At 42.1% G+C, this 19853-nt stretch overlaps 1 protein-coding gene across 4 annotated transcripts; it reads left to right on the forward strand.

Annotated features, from left to right (window-relative positions):
• The first annotated feature begins 252 nt into the window (after positions 1-252).
• On the forward strand, positions 253-19101 carry LOC118364864 (zinc finger protein Gfi-1b-like). Of its 4 annotated transcripts, XM_052490423.1 has the most exons (12): positions 255-577; positions 913-977; positions 1972-2319; positions 2536-2696; positions 3126-3269; positions 4428-4593; positions 4998-5909; positions 5983-6222; positions 13326-13548; positions 13923-14569; positions 15596-15640; positions 17737-19101. In XM_052490423.1, exons 3-7 carry the CDS (start codon positions 2046-2048, stop codon positions 5159-5161), a joined length of 909 nt encoding a protein of 302 aa, XP_052346383.1. In that variant the 5' UTR covers positions 255-577; positions 913-977; positions 1972-2045; the 3' UTR covers positions 5162-5909; positions 5983-6222; positions 13326-13548; positions 13923-14569; positions 15596-15640; positions 17737-19101. The 4 variants fall into 4 exon arrangements, with proteins under 4 accessions (XP_052346384.1, XP_052346383.1, XP_052346382.1 ...); XM_052490424.1 differs by lacking the exon at positions 5983-6222 and having other exon boundaries at positions 253-577; positions 1996-2319; XM_052490422.1 differs by lacking the exon at positions 5983-6222.
• The last annotated feature ends 752 nt before the right edge of the window (positions 19102-19853 follow it).

A 19853-nucleotide genomic window follows, 5' to 3' on the forward strand; every position in this document is an offset into this window, starting at 1 on the left:
CCTGTCTCAACACTTGTGTGTGGCGACACTTTCTGCGGAACGTTACTCAAGTGACCCCACCATCCTCCCCTCATCCAATTTCTTGTTACTTGGTTTTCTCTTGCCTCACTTCAACACGTCTTCCTGTTTTGTGATCATGTGAATCATTTTGATATAACAGTGAAGTAGACTGATATTAGAGATTTGTATACCAACCTCAAGTCAAAGAGGACATTTGGCCATTTGAAAGTGAAGAGATTAGAGCGAGTACATCGGGACTCGTTTGGTCCTATATACTGTAGCAAAACAGCACTGAGTGGATTTTTAGTGCAGCAGAAAGAACTGTTGCTCGGCAGTGGTGTCGGTCTGGTCTTTCTGAGGAAGCGCTGTGGTTGAGGAGGCTGCTGCTGAGTGGCGCGGTGCTACAGACATGCTCTTCCCCATCCGCGTCATTGGACTTCACTGAACACAACATCTGAATACAGTTTAGAGTTTAAATTTGAGCATATAGATAGATTTTTTTCTCCCTGTAATGTTACATGATTTGAGCTTCCTGCTTTAATTTAATTAGTTCACTAGTGGGAGATTCGGGAGTAAGGTAAACATTTTGGCATATCATATTTTGATATTTTGTTTAAATTCATTTAGAATTTGAGACAGAATGTATTTGTTCTGCCTATTTGCTTTGTGAAATGTTGACATTTTGTATGCCTTTTCAAAAAACGTTATCTGGTAAGTTTGTTTGAAACACTTTTTTTGCAGTGAGGTTTTCAAATTTTCATCGCTAGCCATAAAGGCATAAATGACTTCTTGCGGTCTTCAATTCCATCCTGAAATTAAGATTAGGAGTTTATTTTTGCTTTGTGCTCATAGGAAATTATCATGTACAGTATCATCATCTTTCAAAGCAAAGCTCTGTTGTCCTCTCACCAGGTGACTTGACTGATGACATCTTCAAGACGGCTAGCTGCAGAGATTTGTCATTCCTCTTTTATAAGGTGAGTTTACCTGCATTTACCGTACCAAATGAATTCGGCCAATGTGTTCAATCTAATCATCATTCATCTCCACCGGGTGTATCTGCATCATACTTAATTATGCTATTTCAAATGCCACCCTGTATCTGCAACATTACACAGTCGAAAGTGTTCTGTTTTATCCAGTGATCTATTGACCCTTGGGCAAAAGATTGAACTATTCTGCCTAGTAACATAGAATAATTAAAATGAGAAATATTTGATATCTGAAGCTTTTAACCAGTATAGTATGAATCCGGCATAGGAAAAGAAATCAAGTTTTTATATTTTCGGGAGCTTTATTGCCCCTAGTCTTATATCTTGTTACGTCTTCAAGTCTTACTATTTGCCACCTGTAAGGCTGTGCAACCAGAGGGGAGAGAGTTGGTGGTAGTTGCTGTGGAATGGTTTCATAACACTGCGTGCTAGTATTATGTGGCCACAGTTTATGCAGCAATCCAACCAAGCTCAAGAGTAATGAGTTTGTGCAATGACTTGGCTGAGACGATCTGCCTAGAGATGTCTCTGTCAATTGGACATTAAATGTCAAATAAATGACTTCCTTTATGAATATATAGGAAAAGCTCTGCTGGGAAAACTCAGCATTTCCATTCAGCATATTTGAACTGATTTCAGTATGGAGTTCGTTTTTATGGTTTCAAAATGTTGTCTTCGTAATTTTAGTGTCAGCAAAACCCACAGTACTCTTACTTTAGGAGTGGTTGTGTGACCAGGGCCTGTACTTAGAAAGCATTTCCGATTAGGTGTGCTGATCTAGGATCAGGTCCCCCGTGGTCCTGTTATCCTATTCATAATGATCTGAAAACTGATCCTAGATCAGCACTTACACTCTGATAAGCTGTATGAATACGGCAGTGTGGTATGTGACTGTGTTAGTCAAAGCAATGCTGCCACCTGCAGTTGGTTGAATAACACCGGGACTATTATGTAAATTTTCATGTACTCCATATTGCAGGGCCTTCTTCTTCCCTTCCATTAGATTGAGTCTACAAAACCCTCTGTGCCCCTGCTGCTTCTCGCTTCCCCACCATGCCTCGCTCTTTCCTGGTGAGGAGGGGGGGCTCTCACCCTCTGCGCCCCAAAGCAGGTAGCCCCTGCTTGGGCACGACCCTGGTGCCAGTGGGTCCCTCAGAAACGGACAAGAGGCAGTGGGGTACACTTCAGGGACAGCCGTCACCGAAGAGTGCAGTGTCTCTAGTGACACACAATGAGGCCTACCCACCACAGCCCTCTCCACCTCCAGCCCTCCACCCTGCCTCACATAGCCCCCCTTACCTTCACCCCACCAGTCCCATGTTTTCAGGTAGGTGTTGAACACTGAGGCTCAGCTAACACAAGCTCATGTACATCCGCCAGTTTTGTGTATTATCGTTCTCTCATAAATCATTCATTATTATACAATGTTCATTCAAGTTAAGACTGAAACAGCAATGTGTTCAAGACCTAGAGATCAGTGATTGCTTGTAAGATGGGGCTAATTAATGTAACTTTTCAACCACCTGCTATTCCCCATCTTAAGGTGATAGAGCTGCGCTGCACCACCACTCTCCCTCCCAGTTGAACCCTGGCAGCCCTGCTGAAGAGGTGGACTCTCACCTCCTGGGAGAGACCCGACACAGAGACTGTCCCCAGATCAGTGACCACAGGACCACTGGGACTGAATGTCCACTCTGTGGAAAAGTTAGTGGATGATCCCAAATCAGTTTTGTTATTCTATCCCTCTGACAAGTCGTCATTGCAAATAATGATCTGTTCTTCATTTATTTACCTGTATAAATAAAGGTGAATTATTAAACATACGTCCTCTCCATCAAAAAGGGTTGATATTAGTTATAAGAGAATGCTATGTTTGCTTCCATCATGGATAATGAATAATTCTGACTCATTTGAATACCACTGAGGTGATTGGATAGACCTTACACACAGCCTTTTTATTAACCAAAGGTCAAAGTGCAGAAACTGAAGCCTGACGTGCTTTGATTGTGTATTCTGTTTCTGACTGGAAGTCCAGTGTGAGGATTAAATTAAGATAATAGGTCAATTGTATTTACTGCACTACTCTCCTCTCCCCTTCTGCAAATCACATTAAAGTGTTTGTTTTCTTTTCAGAGTTTCTTTTCTGTCTCCAGTCTGGAGTCCCACGTCCACAAGTCCCATGGTGGCAGACACAAGCAGTCGTCATCAGCACACACAAAGACTAACAGTCAGCCGTACCGCTATAGGCCAGACCTGGTTTTGAGCTACAGGGTCAAGGTAGGAATAACACACCTAATGAGGCAAATAAAGGCCTGTTGCCTGCCACATTACATGCATAATAAATGGTTTTAAAGGTCTATTCTAATCAGATCACATTGTGACGTCATGATGCGGCACAAAGTTCCATCCCACCTGAAAAGGCTGATATTGTAGGCATTTGTATTTCATACAGCTCCTACAGAAAAAGGGCATTATCATAATTTCACAATTTCAGAGTGTTATTACCACCTGATAGTGTGGAAATATCTTTTTATTTTATTTTTTAAATTAAGTTATTAACTGCACTGTTCTACTAAGATATATGGAATTGTTTTAAGGCCATACCAAGGATCATTTAGCTATTTGATTTTGAATTTTAAGACTCATTGAAGTATCAGGTCTTTACTGTTATTAGGACATACAAACGCATTGAATAACAGATTCACTACATGAAACAACAGGCCGTCCCCAAAAAATATCAAAAGGAAGTTTGTTCTGAGGTGTCTCTCCTATATCTGACAGATTTAAGAAAGATCAGGAAACATTTGTTTATTTTTATTATTATTACTTTTTTTTACGTGTATTTAAACCCATATTTTGGCCATTAAATAGTCTCCATATATACTATCATAATTTTTTACCAGGGGACCTTCAGACGATTCTTGTGAGCGTCCTAGAGCAAAACATGTACATGTTCGTGAGAGTCTCAAAATAGTTTGTAGGACATTCGGAACACCACAGACAATTTTGTGAGAAGACCGATTTTCAAGATGTCTCCTGGTCTGACAAACACCGCTCTAACTCTGTCAACTTTCACCTCAGATGTGAAAGTGCGACATAGGCGGATGTGGTGGATTGAGACGCATCCAATGCAAAAACAACATCTCTCTATTTTAAACTGACAGATTTTTTTGTGGGGATTTTTAAAATGCTGATTAGATTTCCACTGGACATCGACTTTAGGGAGTTTTAAGAGTTTGATGCTTGTTATAAACTATATACAGGAAAAAACACCACAGTAGACCCTATTGATGACTACATGGCCTATACTCATTTTTATTTGGTGTAAAAAATTAAATAAAGATTCATTACACTTCTCCTGAAACTGTGAACCCAATAAATATTTTTTTTCCACAAAATATATGGCCATATATGCTTTGTTCTCATGTGTTTCAGGAGCGTACGTTTGGCTGTAAGGTGTGTGGGAAAGTGTTCAAGCGCTCCTCCACCCTGTCCACTCACCTGCTAATCCACTCTGACACGCGGCCCTACCCCTGTCAATACTGTGGCAAAAGATTTCACCAGAAATCTGATATGAAAAAACACACCTTCATTCACACTGGTGAGTCGATATGTATTTTCTGGAAATAGGCATCTTGTCTTCGTCACAGTCACGTTCGAAACGTATTAACTATTTTAAATATAAAAAAATAAAAAACAATGGGAGTGGTAGGGGCATGTGATGCCTGTTAAAAATGAAAGTGACTGCATGCCATATTCCGGCGACGTGGGAAGTGATTTGGCCTTTAAAATAAATACATTTAACAGCCACTGCATGCTCCTAACACTCCCATTGATTTGGATTAAGTTAGCTGAAATTAGTAGTGGCTGTTTAATTAAAGAAAACCGAACCATGCATTAGTTTTTCCTGGCTCACTTTCAGGGTGAGGAACCATCTAACATTAAGTTATAAAAGAGTGAACTTCCCCTTTAATTCAGTATGTCCCCTCTGCCATTCTATTCCAGGTGAGAAGCCCCATGTGTGCCAGGTGTGTGGCAAAGCCTTCAGCCAGAGCTCCAACCTCATCACTCACAGTCGTCAGCACAGTAGCAACCAGCCCTACCACTGCCTCTATGGCTTCCAGCGCAAACAGGAGCTGAGACAAAACCAGAAGAACTACCGTACATAGACCTTTAGGTCAAGACCCTGGCTAAGAGCTGATCTGAGTTCAGTTTTCACAATCGGGAGATTGGTCATAGCTGACCCCAGATCATTTTTTCATTATAAGGACACAACTGGACAAGCGTAACAGAAGCTGGGGATGGATGAAAGAATGGATGGATGCTCCACAAAAAATTCTAACAAACATTTACCTTGACTGGAGTTGAATCCCAACTGTATATTTTGCCTACATATATATTTCTGTTTTTTCAGTGTAATCATAGGGTCATATCTGAAAATATGTTGAAAACACCTTTGAAACATTCCAATCCCATTTATATTCCAAAGTATCGCTTTCTTAAGTGTGTGCATTAAAACTCTTTGTTATCCACTTTCAGATTTGGATAACAACAAGATATTATCGTTATGAATGAATGATCATTATTTTTTTTAGTGATCAAACTCCCTTGCATTTTAATGATTTACCTCTCGGGGTGGTTTTAAAGGCATGAGATAAAAGTAGTTAAACCATGTGCAACACCCACGTAGGTTCTCTGGAATTCTCTGGAAATGAATCATTAACTTCATTCTCTTCAATTCTCTGGTACGGAAACATTTACCTGGATTTAAATACCTGTGATGGGCTGAGATAGCCCCTTCTCTCTCTGTCAGCGCTTCCCTATAAAAGCACAGCCAAAAGTACTGCACTAAAACACCTGATCCCTTCGACCTTCAAGCCCTCCACTGCACCACAGAGGAAGAACACCCAGACACAGGTAAATACATCATTTAAAATACATGCCTTAAGTTTTAGAATCACTATTGGCCTTATTGTGACCTCATCCCCAGGCTTAATTGCTACAGAGAGAGAGCCGGCTGGGGACAAGATTAGCCTCATGGTGACATACCTGAGCAGGGACGACAGAGGGACCTTACAGAGAGAGTGCCGGCTGGGGACAAGATTAGCCTCATGGTGACATACCTGAGCAGGGACGACAGAGGGACCTTACAGAGAGAGTGCCGGCTGGGGACAAGATTAGCCTCATGGTGACATACCTGAGCAGGGACGACAGAGGGACCTTACATGTTGTGTGTGGATCAGTCATTCAAAAATCATGTTAACCACTGTTAATGCACACATAGCGAGTCAATGTAATTTATTATTCGATTTGAAGTAAATGTTTTGTCCTGAACTAATTTAAGCTTGCCATAACGAAGGGGTGTGAATACTTACTATAGGTACTGTCTGTAGTGTAGCGTCCTGATGGTGGTGCTGTTTAAAGTAGTCTACTATTTTAAAATTCAATAAATTAATTGGAATGAGAATTCTCAAATCAACTCTGATTTGACACCCACCCTGGTCTCGATTCGAGACTTAAAAACAGTTTCAATCAGTATACAGACCAAGACATCACAAAAGACGTATGTACTGCCAGTTTATGCAATGAGGGGTGACTGACACTGAATAAAAATGTCAGTATCTTCAATGCATGTTGTACTGTGCTTTACATTTACTTTTGGAGCATCTCAGTGTCTCTCTTCCTCGCACCCTCTTTCTCTGTCCCTCTCCATTGTAGCAACAATGGGTTAGGGAAAGAGTACTCCAGCTTCAAGCACAGACAGCCATGACGACAGCCATGACGACAGCCATGACGACAGCCATGACGACAGCCATGACGACAGCCATGACGACAGCCATGACATATCAGGCGTAAACGTATCAGACCAAAGCATATAAGGTGGTAAGGCCGATATTTCAACTGGCAAACCACCAATCAGGCCAGTATGTAACCTAGTCCAGCTAGAGGGACTCTATATAAATTCCTACATTTATATTTTATTATTGCGCAATGTCACTTAGCCTATGTGGCCCATCCCACATGGGATGATAAGACACATTTATATTAGACATTTCAAAGAATAAGAAATGACATGTTCATATCCATTGAGCTCCAAAAGTATTTGGACAGTGACACATTTCTTATTTTGGTTCTGTACTCCAACACTTTGGATTAGAAATTATACAAGGATTATGAGGTTAAAGTGCACACTGTCAGCTTGAATTTGAGAATATTTTCATTCATATCATGAGAACCGTTTGGAAATTACAGCACATTTTGTACATAGTCTCCACATTTTAGTGGACCAAAAGTATTTGGACAAATTTACTTGTGTATTACAGTAGTACAAATTTGACTATTTGGTCCCACATTCATAGCACGCAATAACTACATCAAGCTTGTGACCAAAAACATTTGTTGGATGCATTTTCTGTTTGTTTTGGTTGTGTTCGATGTTTTTGTGCCCAACAGAAATGAATGATTAAAAAATATATATATATTATTTCACTTTTATTTAACCAGGTAGGCCAGTTGAGAACAAGTTCTCATTTACAACTGCGACCTGGCCAAGATAAAGCAAAGCAGTGCGACAATAACAACAACACGGAGTTACACGTGGGATAAACAAAAGTACAGTCAATAATACAATAGAAAAATCTATATATCGTGTGTGCAAATGGAGTAAGGAGGTAAGGCAATAAATAGGCCATAGTAGCAAAGTAATTACAATTTAGCAAATTAACACTGGAGGGATAGATGTGCAGATAATGATGTGAAAGTAGAAATACTGGTGTGCAAAAAAGTAAATAAAAACAATATGGGGATGCGGTAGGTAGTTGGATGGGCTATTTACAGATGGGCTGTGTACAGCTGCAGCAATCGATAAGCTGCTCAGATAGCTGATGCTTAAAGTTAGTGAGGGAGATATAAGTCTCCAACTTCAGCGATTTTTGCAATTCATTCAAGTAATTGACAGCAGAGAACTGGAAGGAAAGGCAGCCAAAGGAGGTGTTGGCTTTGGGGATGACCAGTGAGATATACCTGCTGGAGCACGTGCTATGGGTGAATGTTACTATGGTGACCAGTGAGCTGAGATAAGGCGGAGCTTTACCTGGCAAAGACTTATAGATGACCTGGAGCCAGTGGGTTTGGCGATGAATATGTAGCGAAGGCCAGCTGACAAGCGCATACAGGCCACAGTGGTGGGTGGTATATGGGGCTTTGGTGACAAAATGGATGGCACTGCATCCAATTTGTTGAGTAGAGTGTTGGAGGCTATTTTGTAAATTACATTGCCGAAGTCGAGGATCGGTAGGATAGTCAATTTAACAAGGGTCTGTTTGGCAGCATGAGTGAAGGAGCCTTTGTTGCGAAATAGGAAGCTGACTCTAGATTTAATTTTGGATTGGAGATGCTTAACATGAGTCTGGAAGGACAGTTTACAGTCTAGCCAGACACATAGATATTCGTAGTTGTCTACAGTCAGAACTGTCCAGATGAGTGATGCTAGTCGGGTGGGTGGGTGCAAGCAGCGATCGGTTGAAGAGCATGCATTTCATTTTACTAGCATTTAAGAGCAGTTGGAGGCCACGGAAGGACTATTGCATGGCATTGAACTTGTTTGGAGGTTTGTTAACAGTGTCCAAAGAAGGGCCAGAAGTATACAGAATGGTGTCGTCTGTGTAGAGGTGGATCAAGGAATCACCCACAGCAAGAGCGACATCATTGATATATATAGAGAAAAGAGTCGGCTGAAGAATTGAGCCCTGTGTCACCCCCATAGAGACTTCCAGAGGTCCGGACAACAGACCCTCCGATTTGACACACTGAACTCTATCTGAGAAGTAGTTGGTGAACCAGGCGAGGCAGTCATTTGAGAAGCCTGTTTGCCGGGGTTGGGGTAGCCAGGAGGAAAGCATGGCCAGCCAAAGAAAAATGCTTATTGAAATTCTCGACTATCGTGGATTTATCGGTGGTGACAGTGTTAGCCTCATGGACTTTAGTGTCCAAAAACTTTTTGGAGTTAGCTATAGGATGCAAATTTCTGTTTGAAAAAAATAGCATTTGCTTTCCTAACTGACTGTGTGTATTGGTTCCTGAATTCCCTGAAAAGTTGCATATCGCGGAGACTATTCGATGCTAGTGCAGTACGCCACATGATGTTTTTGTGCTGGTCGAGGGCAGTCAGGTCTGGAGTGAACCACGGGCTATATCTGTTCTTAGTTCTACATTTTTTAGAAAGGGGCATGCTTATATAAGATGGTAAGGAAATTCCTTTTAAAGAACAACCAGGCATCCTCTACTGACGGGATGAGGTCAATATCCTTCCAGGATACCAAGGCCAAGTCGATTAGAGAGGCCTGCTCGCATAAGTGTTTTAGGGAACGTTTGACAGTGATTAGGGGTGGTCGTTTGACCGCGGACCCATAACGGATGCAGTCAAAGAGGCAGTGATAACTGTGATCCTGATTTTTAAAAAGCAGAGGTGTATTTGGAGGGCAAGTTGGTCAGGATAATATCTACGAGGGTGCCCATTTTTTCAGATTTAGGGTTGTACCTGGTGGGTTCCTTGATAATTTGTGTGAGATTGAGGGCATCTATCTTAGATTGTAGGACGACCGGGGTGTTAAAGCATATTCCAGTTTAGGTCACCTAACAGAATGAGCTCTGAAGCTAGATGGGCGCAATCAATTCACATATGGTGTCCAGTGCATAGCTGGGAGCTGAGGGGGGTCTATGACACGCGGCAACAATGAGAGACTTATGTAATGTGTCATTTGCAATATAATATTTTTCTAAACACTTCTGCATTATGTGGATGCTACCATGATTGCGGATCATTCTGAATGAATGGTGAATATTGATGATTGAGAAGATTACAGAGAAGATTACATACCCCCCCAAAAATGCTAACCTCTGTCTGTTATTATAATGGTGAGAGGTTAGCATTTCTTGGGGGTATGATATTTGTGCATCCACTGTTTGACATCTTCCTAGCAAATTATGTTGAGGTGTTAAGTCTTAGCGAATGTACAATCATCGCAAATTGAATTGGGCATTTCAGCCCCCGAAGTGAACATAATTATACACTCGCAAACTCGATCCAAATCAAGGGCTGAGGGGCTTACGTTGCGAACTTCCCTTGCTTGGCTAATCATTTGGACCGATGACAAAGATGGCTGTGGGGATTCCCCCAAGGGCATAAGGCGAGGGTAAGTGGAGGAGGGTGTTTTGAGTTTGAAACGCAGCCTTCCTCTCCTCTTCAAAGGCAGGCAATTCAGTTGGTCCCCGTGTCAGAAGTACAGAGCGATTGGTACAGTCAGTACTGCTTAGTTCCCAAGAGCAATGTAACATTGAGCCTCATTGTGGACTTGCTTGTTTTAAACAAGCACCTAAAGGTTTGTAAGATCAAAATGCTCACTCTTCTCAGGCTATTGCAGTCGGTGCTTCCCAGCGATTGGTTCATGTCCATAGATGTGAAGGAATGCTTATTTTAATGAATCTATAATTCCTCCCCACAGAAAGTTTAGAACGTTTCATTCGAGGGTGTGGCCTACAGGTTTCTTCGCCTGCCTTTAGGGCTCTCCCTATCGCCCCTCACCTTTTCTATAGTGGTGGAGGCGGCTTTGGCACCGGTGTGGTGCAAGGGGATCAGAGTATTGGCCTATCTGGAAGATTGGTTGGTCATACTGGAGTCGAGGGAACAGGTGGAGCTCCACACTGCCATGCTGGTTTCCCATATTCATTCTCTGGGGCTCATAGTGAATCACAAGAAAAGTTGTTTGACTCCGCTTATTCAGTTTCTGGGTCTCGTTCTGGATTCGGTTCGGAATCCATTGTTTTTGTCCCAAAAGAGGGTTGCATTCCGTCTCTGTCTGGCACGGTATCAGCTGGGGAACCCTGTGCCATTTTGCTTAAGCCTGCGGTTATTGGGTCTGATGATCTCTGATAGTGGTTCCTCTGGGACTTATGTTGATGCGTCTGTTTCAGCGCTGGATGATTGCTACGCGTCTGGATGCATCTCGCCATTGCCATCGGTTGCTCAAAGTATCCTTGTCGTGCCTAAGGGCGTTGACTCTTTGGAGGGACCCGTGACTAGTGTAGCAGAGCGTTCTCATGGGCCGGATGATCACGACAGACACATCCTTAATGGGATGGGGAGCACTGTGTGTTGGCTACTCAGAAGAGAGGGATTTGGTCAATAGCTCAAAGGGTGCTGCATATCAATTACCCAGAGCTACTGACTGTTTGCTAGTGCTGAGGCGTTTCCTTCTGATGTTTGAGGGCCAGCATGTGTTGGTTCGGTCTGACAAAAGGACAGCGGTGGCGTACATCAACAGGCAGGGGGGGGGGGGCGTGGTCTGTCTCTTCTAAACCTGGCCCGTTATCTGCTTGTATGGAGCATTGCGCATTTCCTGTCGCTCAGGGTGACGTATCTTCCTGGGTCTCTCAATGTGGACGCGGATCTACTTTCCAGGGGGGTCCTCTCTACATCGTAGAGACTGTACCCTTCGGTTTTTGCCCAGATTTAGAACTTTACGCATCGCGAGAAAATGCACATTGTTGTATTCTTCACAAGGAGGTATCAGGGCACTCCGGTGGGAACTGATGCTTTGGCGTATCAGTGGTGGCTCCCAGTTGGCCCAGACAACCATGGTTCCCAGAGATCATCTGCCTGTTGGGAGGATACCCGTGGAAGGTTCCATGTCGCCTGAGCTATTGTCCCAGGTGCAAGGAAGAGTTTGGCATCCACAGCCACAGATATGGGATCTGTGGGTTTGGCCTCTGAAAGGTTGAATTTCCCCAGCCAGGGATTTATCCTTGAACGTAATCGACTATACAGGTGGCACATGCACCCTCTACGAGAGGGTTTAAACATGTAAGTGGCAGGCGTTTGAAGGTTTTCTGTGGGTTTGGGCCTCGGGCTGCTGTGGTTCATCCACTCTGGTTGATGCTATGCAGCACACGTGCACTTTATCAAGTCACAACAGGTGTTCTGTTGTTTTGGACTTGCAGTTCCTTGTACGAGTTCTGACATTTCAGGCTCGCATGGTAAGTATTCTTGGAACCGTGGGATCTATAGACTTGGGCTGCAGTGGCAGCGTGTCAGTGCGCATAGCCAAGTTGCAGCCGGTTCTGGTTCCCTGACTCTGACAGTTCAGGTTTCTCGGGTATGTATTAGGGCGAAAGGTGGCTTTTGAAATCCCTTTTTTGGAGGTTGGGGCCTCCTAGTTTGGTACCCTCTGAGCCGGCTTGGGGTGTGATTGTATGTCCCCATATTATGTTATACCGAGTGACAGACTGAAAGGGAACGTACAGTTCTGAATATAACTACTGTTCCATGAAGGAGGGAACGAGGTATAAATTATTTTGGCCCTCTCCGTCGGGGGGTTTGGGCTCGCTGAAGAGCGGTACTAAATTGAGGAAATTAATTCGAGCCCCGGTATTTTAGCCAGGAAGGCGGGCTTATGAGGGCGGGTTCGGCATCCATTGGCCAGTTTGGGCGTGATTTCTTCAGGTGAATCTGATTGGTCAAAATGATATACCATAATATACCATAAATGAGGTATGGTATACCTAATTTACAGGAGGTTGGTGGCACCTTAATTAGGGAGAACGGGCTCGTGGTAATGATGGGAGCGGAATCAGTGGAATGGTATCAAATACATGAAACACATGGTTTCCAGGTATTTCATGCCATTCCATTTGCACCCTTCCCGCCATTATTACGAGCCGTTCCCCCTCTGCAGCCTCCACGGACCTCATTCCCTCCTTCAGGGAACAGTAGTTCTATTCATAACTGTGCATGTTAAAGCAGGGTTGGGGTGAATTCCATTTTAATTCGGTCATCGAAATGGTTTTGACCACAACCTTGGTTCAAAGTAGATACAGTTCATGAAATATGTGATATTGTGTATTATCACCAGGACTGTTTATTAAGGTTTTGATGCCAGTTATAAACTATATACATTAAAACACACCACAAGCAGACCCTATACATGACTATATGGCCTATACCAAGGTTATTGAACTCTTACCCTACAAGGTCTGAAGCATGCTGGTTTTCTGTTCTACCTAATAATTAATCCCTCACACCTGGTGTCTCAGGTCTAAATCAGTCGCTGATTGGAGGGGAACAAAGAAGAAATAGTGTGGAACTGGTTTTGAAGTCCAGAGTTGAGTTTGAGGGGTCTATGCTTTATGACCTATATTAGTTTGTTTTGGTGTATTTGTAAAAAAGGATTAATTTAACTTCATATGAAACTGTGATTAGAAATGAATGTGACAACCCAATAAATAAAATGTTCCACAAAATATATGGCCTATATGCTTTGTGCTCATGTGTTTCAGGAGCGTACGTTTGGCTGTGTAAGGTGTGTGGGAAAGTGTTCAAGCGCTCCTCCACCCTGTCCACTCACCTGCTAATCCACTCGGACATGCGGCCCTACCCCTGTCAATACATTTACATTTAAGTCATTTAGCAGACGCTCTTATCCAGAGCGACTTACAAATACTGTGGCAAAAGATTGCCAGAAATCTGATACGAAAAAAAACCACACCTTCATTCAAACAGGTGAGTCAATATGTATTCTATGGACATAGGGATATTGACTTTATCACGGTCACGCTAGAAAATTATTAACTATTTAAAATAAAAGAACAAAAAAACTATGGGAGTGGTAGGGGCATGTGATGCCTGTTAAAAATGAAGTGGCTACGTGCCGGAGTATGTGGGGAATATATAGATTTTTTTTTTTAAACAGCCACTCCCATTGATTTGGATGAAGTTAGCTGAAGTTTGTAGTGGCTGTTTAAAGAAACTTAAACATGTGTTAGTTTTTCCTGGCTCATAGACTACTTTCAGGGTGAGGAACAATCTAACATTACATTATAAAATAATAAACTTCCCCTTTAATACAGTATGTCCCCTCTTCCCTCCTATCCCAGGTGAGAAGCCCCATGTGTGCCTAGTGTGTGGCAAAGAGCTCCAACCACATCACCCACAGCCGTCAGCACAGTGGCAACCAGCCCTACCACTGCCGCCTCTACGGCTTCCAGCGCAAACTGGACCTGAGATAGCGCATATACCTTCAGGCTAAGACCCTGATACCAGCTGATCTGAGATCAGTTTTAATAAGCAAGAGAACAACTCCACACAGATAGCAACTCAGAGACTCTTACATGGTCAGAGCTGACCCCAGCAAATGTTTTAATTCTTAGTCTGATCATCGTTTTATTATTTTAGGTGATCAAACTCCCTTGATTGTCTGTCAGGGGTAGTTGTCAGGGGTAGTTCATTTGTCAGGGGTAGTTCAAGGAATGATACTTTGAGATAAAATATGTTTTAGGGTTTGACATCTAAATATACAGCTCTTGTGACGCCCACGTCGGTTCTCAAACTGAATCCTTCTCTTCAGTTCTCCGGCACATAAACTTTTACCTAGATTGGGCTGAGAACCCCCCACCGACCCTCCCTCCCTCCCTCTAAGATCTACCCTATAAAAGCAGAGCCATCACTCCACTCTGCACTAGAACACCTGATTACTACAACCTTCAAACCCTCCACTGCACCAAGGAAGAACACCCAGACACAGGTAAATACATTATTTAAAATACATGCCTTTAGGTTTAGGTTTTAAAATCACTATTGGCCTCATGGTAATCCCGTCCCCAGGCTTAATTACTACAGAGAGAGCCGGCTGTTGACCAGAAAAGCTTCATAGGCTGCGTTTACACAAACAGCTCAATTCTGGTATTTGTTTCCACTAATTGGTATTTTGACCAACCACATCAGATCTTTTTCAGAACTGATCTGATTGGTCAAGAGAACAATTAGTGAAAACAAGATCACAATTGGGCTGCTTGTCTAAACACAGGCATGGTGGCATGACCTGAGCAGGGCCAACTGAGGGAACTTATAGATATGGTGTATGTCTAATGAACATCGAATCAAATGGCTACCCAGACTATTTGCATTGCTCACCCACCCCCCCACCATTGACTCTGTACCGGTACCCCCTGTATATCGTCTCGCTATTGTTATTTTACTGCTGCTCTTTAATTGCTTGTTCCTTTTATTTCTTGTTCGTAATTTTTAAACCGTATTTTTGGTTAGGGGCTTGGAAGTAAGCATTTCACTGTAAGGTCCACACCTGTTGTATTTGGCACATGTGACTAATAAAATTTGATTTAACATGTATGGGGTACAGTGCAGAGATGGATCAGTCCCCAAAAAATAATGTTAAGCACAATTATTGCACAGAGCGAGTCAATGCAACCTATTATTTGATTTTAAATACATTGTAATACATCAGAATAACACCTTTTTGTATTAATTGTTTTAAATCACTGACATTATGGAGTATTTTGTGTAGATCAGTGACAAAATCCCAAATTAAATCCATTTTAGTTGTCATTTAACAGACAAAGTTAAAGGGGTGTGAATACTTGTTATAGGTACTGTCTGTAGTGTAGCATCCTGATGGTGGTGCTGTGTACAGTAGTTTACCATTTATTCAAATTCAAGAATTGAAATCAATCAGCCATTTACATTTGGAGATTTACTTTCTCTCCGTACCTGTCATCCTCTTTCTCGCCTCTCTTCCCCCTCTCTCTGGCAGCAATGGGAGCTAGTGGTTCAATCAACGTCAACAGCGATGCGCAAGGTATGTAACCCAGTCCAACTGGAGCAGGGACTCTGTATATGAATACATTTGTTGCCACTTAGCCTGTGGCCCATCCCACATGGGATTCCATGTCCCCCTCAATATTCAGAACAAGTTGATTATTCCCCACCAATAAATTCTTGTTGGGGTTGCCCCCCATATAGCATACTAACATGTCGTAAGCAATGGCAAAATATGTAGAATTGCAGGAAATCAGCTTTAACGGTCAAACTCCTTTCTCAATTTTCAAACAGAAATGGGGTGTACCTTTGGTTCATTGTGTCACTCTGGTCATGCGTGCTGTGAACGACGTAGCTAGCTCATTAGCTAAGCCAGCCACTTGTAACTAGCCAGTATCTGCTGACGTCATTTCATGGGATTTGTTTTAGGACGGAAGCTGTAGAGATGGCACTTCCGTAGCCAAATATCAAAATATTAAAGCATTACATAACCTGGTATGATGGTGCATAGATCAGTTAGTTTAAAGTGGTTATTTTTGCGTTTTTGACCAGTGTTTTCAGATTTCTATGATTACCTATAATGAATTACAATAGGAGAGAAATAGTTTACCTTCCAAAAATATTTAATTAAACATGTTGGAATGGTGTGGGCGTATACTGGTCAATAAATATTTGTGCGAGTAGACTGCTGATTGGCCAGGGGGACGACATCCTTGGACGAAATAGCAAGCATTTGTGAAACAGGTCTGTTTGAGATACAAGTGTGAGGTTTAAGTGTTTTTTCTCTAATTTATGCTTTCGCCACGAATATGAACTTAAGTGAGATTTTCACTGGACAGTTACTTTACAACTGCATCATTTTCTCTCAGCCTCATGGCAACATTTGTAGAGTAGCAGGAAATTAGCTTGAAATCTGCTACATTTCTCATCATGGCAAACTGTGAAGAATAGCAGGACAAGAGCTATAAAACCCCATCTCGGCCCCATGGAAAAGTGTAGAAATGCAGGAAATTAGCTTTAAAAGTGCTTAATTCTCTCAGACTCATGACAATGTGTAGAAAAGCGTAAAACTGCACATTTCTCTTCCCCATGGCAAAATGTGTTGAAATGCAGGAAGTTAAAAAATGTCCCTTCCACTTATATTGCATTTTCATAGTACCCCTCCATACACCCCTCAAGAGAGGCATAATAAGTCATGTCAAACTGTAGAATTGCAGAAAACTTGTTTTAAAATGGCTTGCAAGACTATGCTAGTGAGTTTATAGTGTACTTTTGACTAAAGGCAGTAGCGGGTGGATTGTTTGTTAACTGCCAATTGGGCTCCGGTTAGTGACCAGTATCCATTACGCCGATTCTGTTGCAAAACGTTTATTAAAACAGAAGCAAACGGAACGAAACAGGGAGGGGCCTACCTGAATTTGTCCAATAGAAACTCTCATTTTGCCCCATTTTGGTTCTTAAACGGTTTCCATAATTAATACACCACAGGACAAGGACTCCAGAGAACATTTAACCATTTATTGTAGCACAAAAAGTGTCCCAGCACAGAGGGCAAACACATGAATAAAGACTACTTGAAAGAGTATGATTGAGTATGGTTTCTGTGAAAAGACAAAGAAAGAGGCATAAGAGTTTACATCAACAGAACAACAATGCTAATGAAGGAGTCCAAACATACACATCAAAAGTTGGTAAGTTGAACTAGGGGTTAAACAATGAATGTAGCGCAGATAACACTCACGTTCACCCTGAACGCATACTAGTGAAGTCAGGCGAAGGCTGGCAAACCAAGAAATGTTTAGTGTGCTTGGCAGACATAGTTATAGGGTCAGGTGACAGGTCACCTGATTTTCATTTCATGGTCACCTGAGAAGTCACCTGACTTGGAGGCCTTCTTGGTATGGAATATTGTCATTATCTGTCTGAACAATACTAAACATTTACATTTTAGTATTTTCCAAAAGGTGAACAAGTGTGTGACTCTGTTGCTCTCAGCAGTGTTCCTAGTAACACCTAATATTGACAACCACATTTCTTTCAGCACTGTCCAGTATTGACTCTCTCTATCTATCTCGCTCTTTGGCTATCTCTCTCTATCTATCCCTCTCTTTCTGTTTCATTCTCTTGTTCTCTTAGGTTGTAATATAGCCAACGCAACAGGTGGCAAAGTGCGTCTCTACTACAAATCAGAGAAGATGGCTCTCAGTGACCTCATCGAGGGGAGTCATCTCAAGAAGGGCGACTCCATCCTCATTCTGGACGGCACCTTTAAGAAGAGCATTCTCCCACATAACCTCTATGTCACTGGCTTCCAAGTAGAAAGTGACAATTTACATAGTTGCCCTAAGGAATCCCCACTGAATGGGCTGAACAACCTCCTGGCAGAGTATGCACAGGGTCAGCCCAAGTCCTACATCCTCACTGTCGATAAAGAGGTCAAGTTCGCCAAGACCGGAGAGATCTGGGTGGATGAGGACGGGGTGGATCACAACCCCAAAAAGTAACGCCACAGGGGAACCTCCTATCTTAACACCTTTTATTAATCACAGATTAAACTACATTACGTGTACAGATTTAAATTTAAGAGATTCAATCACAGATCCATGAAATGGGGTGTTCTTACTGCTAATGCTTTTTTGTATGGTAGAAATCAGCAACTCTACTTTTTGACAAATAAATGTGTTACCAAACTGAGAAGTAAGTATGTGTTTTGTAAGATGTTATTATGACAGGAAAGTGTGTGTGTGTGTGTGTGTGTGTGTGTGTGTGTGTGTGTGTGAATACATTACATGATTGGGGTTGACACCAGATATCCTACATACTTATTTTAAAAGTGGTCAAGAACACAAGATTGTAGTCATGTTATTTCAAGCACACACAGTAATGGCGCAAGACACTTGCAAGGAGCACAAATAATTAGCGGAGGAAAAAATGTGCACATTTCCTCTACATTGGATTTGAAAGTCATGTGAACTAGAATGCTAGATATATGTAGTGTTTCCCAACTAACGGTTTGATGAGTTGAATCAAGCATGTTAGTGCAAGGGCAAAAACCCTTTGGGTCCCTAAGACCAGGATTGAGAAACAGCAGATTAATGCATCAAAATGAATGAACACCACTCCAAACAACAACTTTCACACCACATGGCTCTGTCAACCCACCCTACAATTCTGGAAAGAAACCATACTGTCACGTTCTGACCTTTAGTTCTTTTGTTATGTCTTTGTTTTAGTATGGTCAGGGTGTGAGTTGGGGTGGGTTGTCTATGTTCCTTTTTCTATGTTGTGTTTTGCATTTTGGCCTGGTATGGTTCTCAATCAGAGGCAGGTGTCGTTAGTTGTCTCTGATTGAGAATCATACTTAGGTAGCCTTTTCCCACTTGTGTTTCGTGGGTGATTGTTTCCTGTCTACACCAGGCAGGACTGTTTCGTTTCGTTCATTCGCCTTTGTTATTTTGTTTAGTGTTCGCATGATAATAAATGATCAATATGGACACTTACCACCCTGCGCATTGGTCCTCCTCTTCTTCCACCAACAACGGCCGTTCCACATACACAAACTGTCCACCCTTTTGGGTCGTCAGACCTACCACCCAAACATCATCGGCCCATTTTAAATCGCTTTAAATATCGCCAAGAAAACAGGATTACTCAACTGGAAAAATAGATACCAGCTGTCTGTTTGTCAATGGCTCAATCTTCTCACGGGCCACATCACAATGGAAAGAATTACAGCATCCACCAAAGACTAAATGAAAACTGGACCCCTCAACTCCTCAAGTCCTTGCAGATACCGCTGAGCAGAACTCTCCTTAATGTTTCCTCTATCACTCAAGTCGATATTACTATTTATTTTTTAGCAAATATATTTATTGTATTATTATTTTATTTATTTACTTTTGTATCTAATCAGGTTTAAAAAAAAAAAGATTTATCCCCTGCAACAATCTTTTCACCATAGGTGACTTCCCCCAAATACACATGTTCAATTTGTTATTAAATGGTGTCCTGTCTACATTTTCGCTCCTGTCGTGTCAACCTGTCCCAACAAGGACCTGCTGAATGTGTGTCTTGTTTGCTTGTTTTTGTTGTTACTATTGTTGTTTGTTTACTCTTTGTGTCACATTAAATGGTTTGATGGGAACAAACAGGTTTGAGTAGTCCCCCCCCCAGTGGTGTTCTCATATGAGTGGGCAATATCCAGTCCCATATTGTAGGCCGCTAATCCCCCTGAAAAAAACAAACAGGAGAGG

Source organism: Oncorhynchus keta, chromosome 32 (genome assembly GCF_023373465.1).
Source record: "Oncorhynchus keta strain PuntledgeMale-10-30-2019 chromosome 32, Oket_V2, whole genome shotgun sequence".
NCBI classification, from domain to species: Eukaryota; Metazoa; Chordata; class Actinopteri; order Salmoniformes; family Salmonidae; genus Oncorhynchus; species Oncorhynchus keta.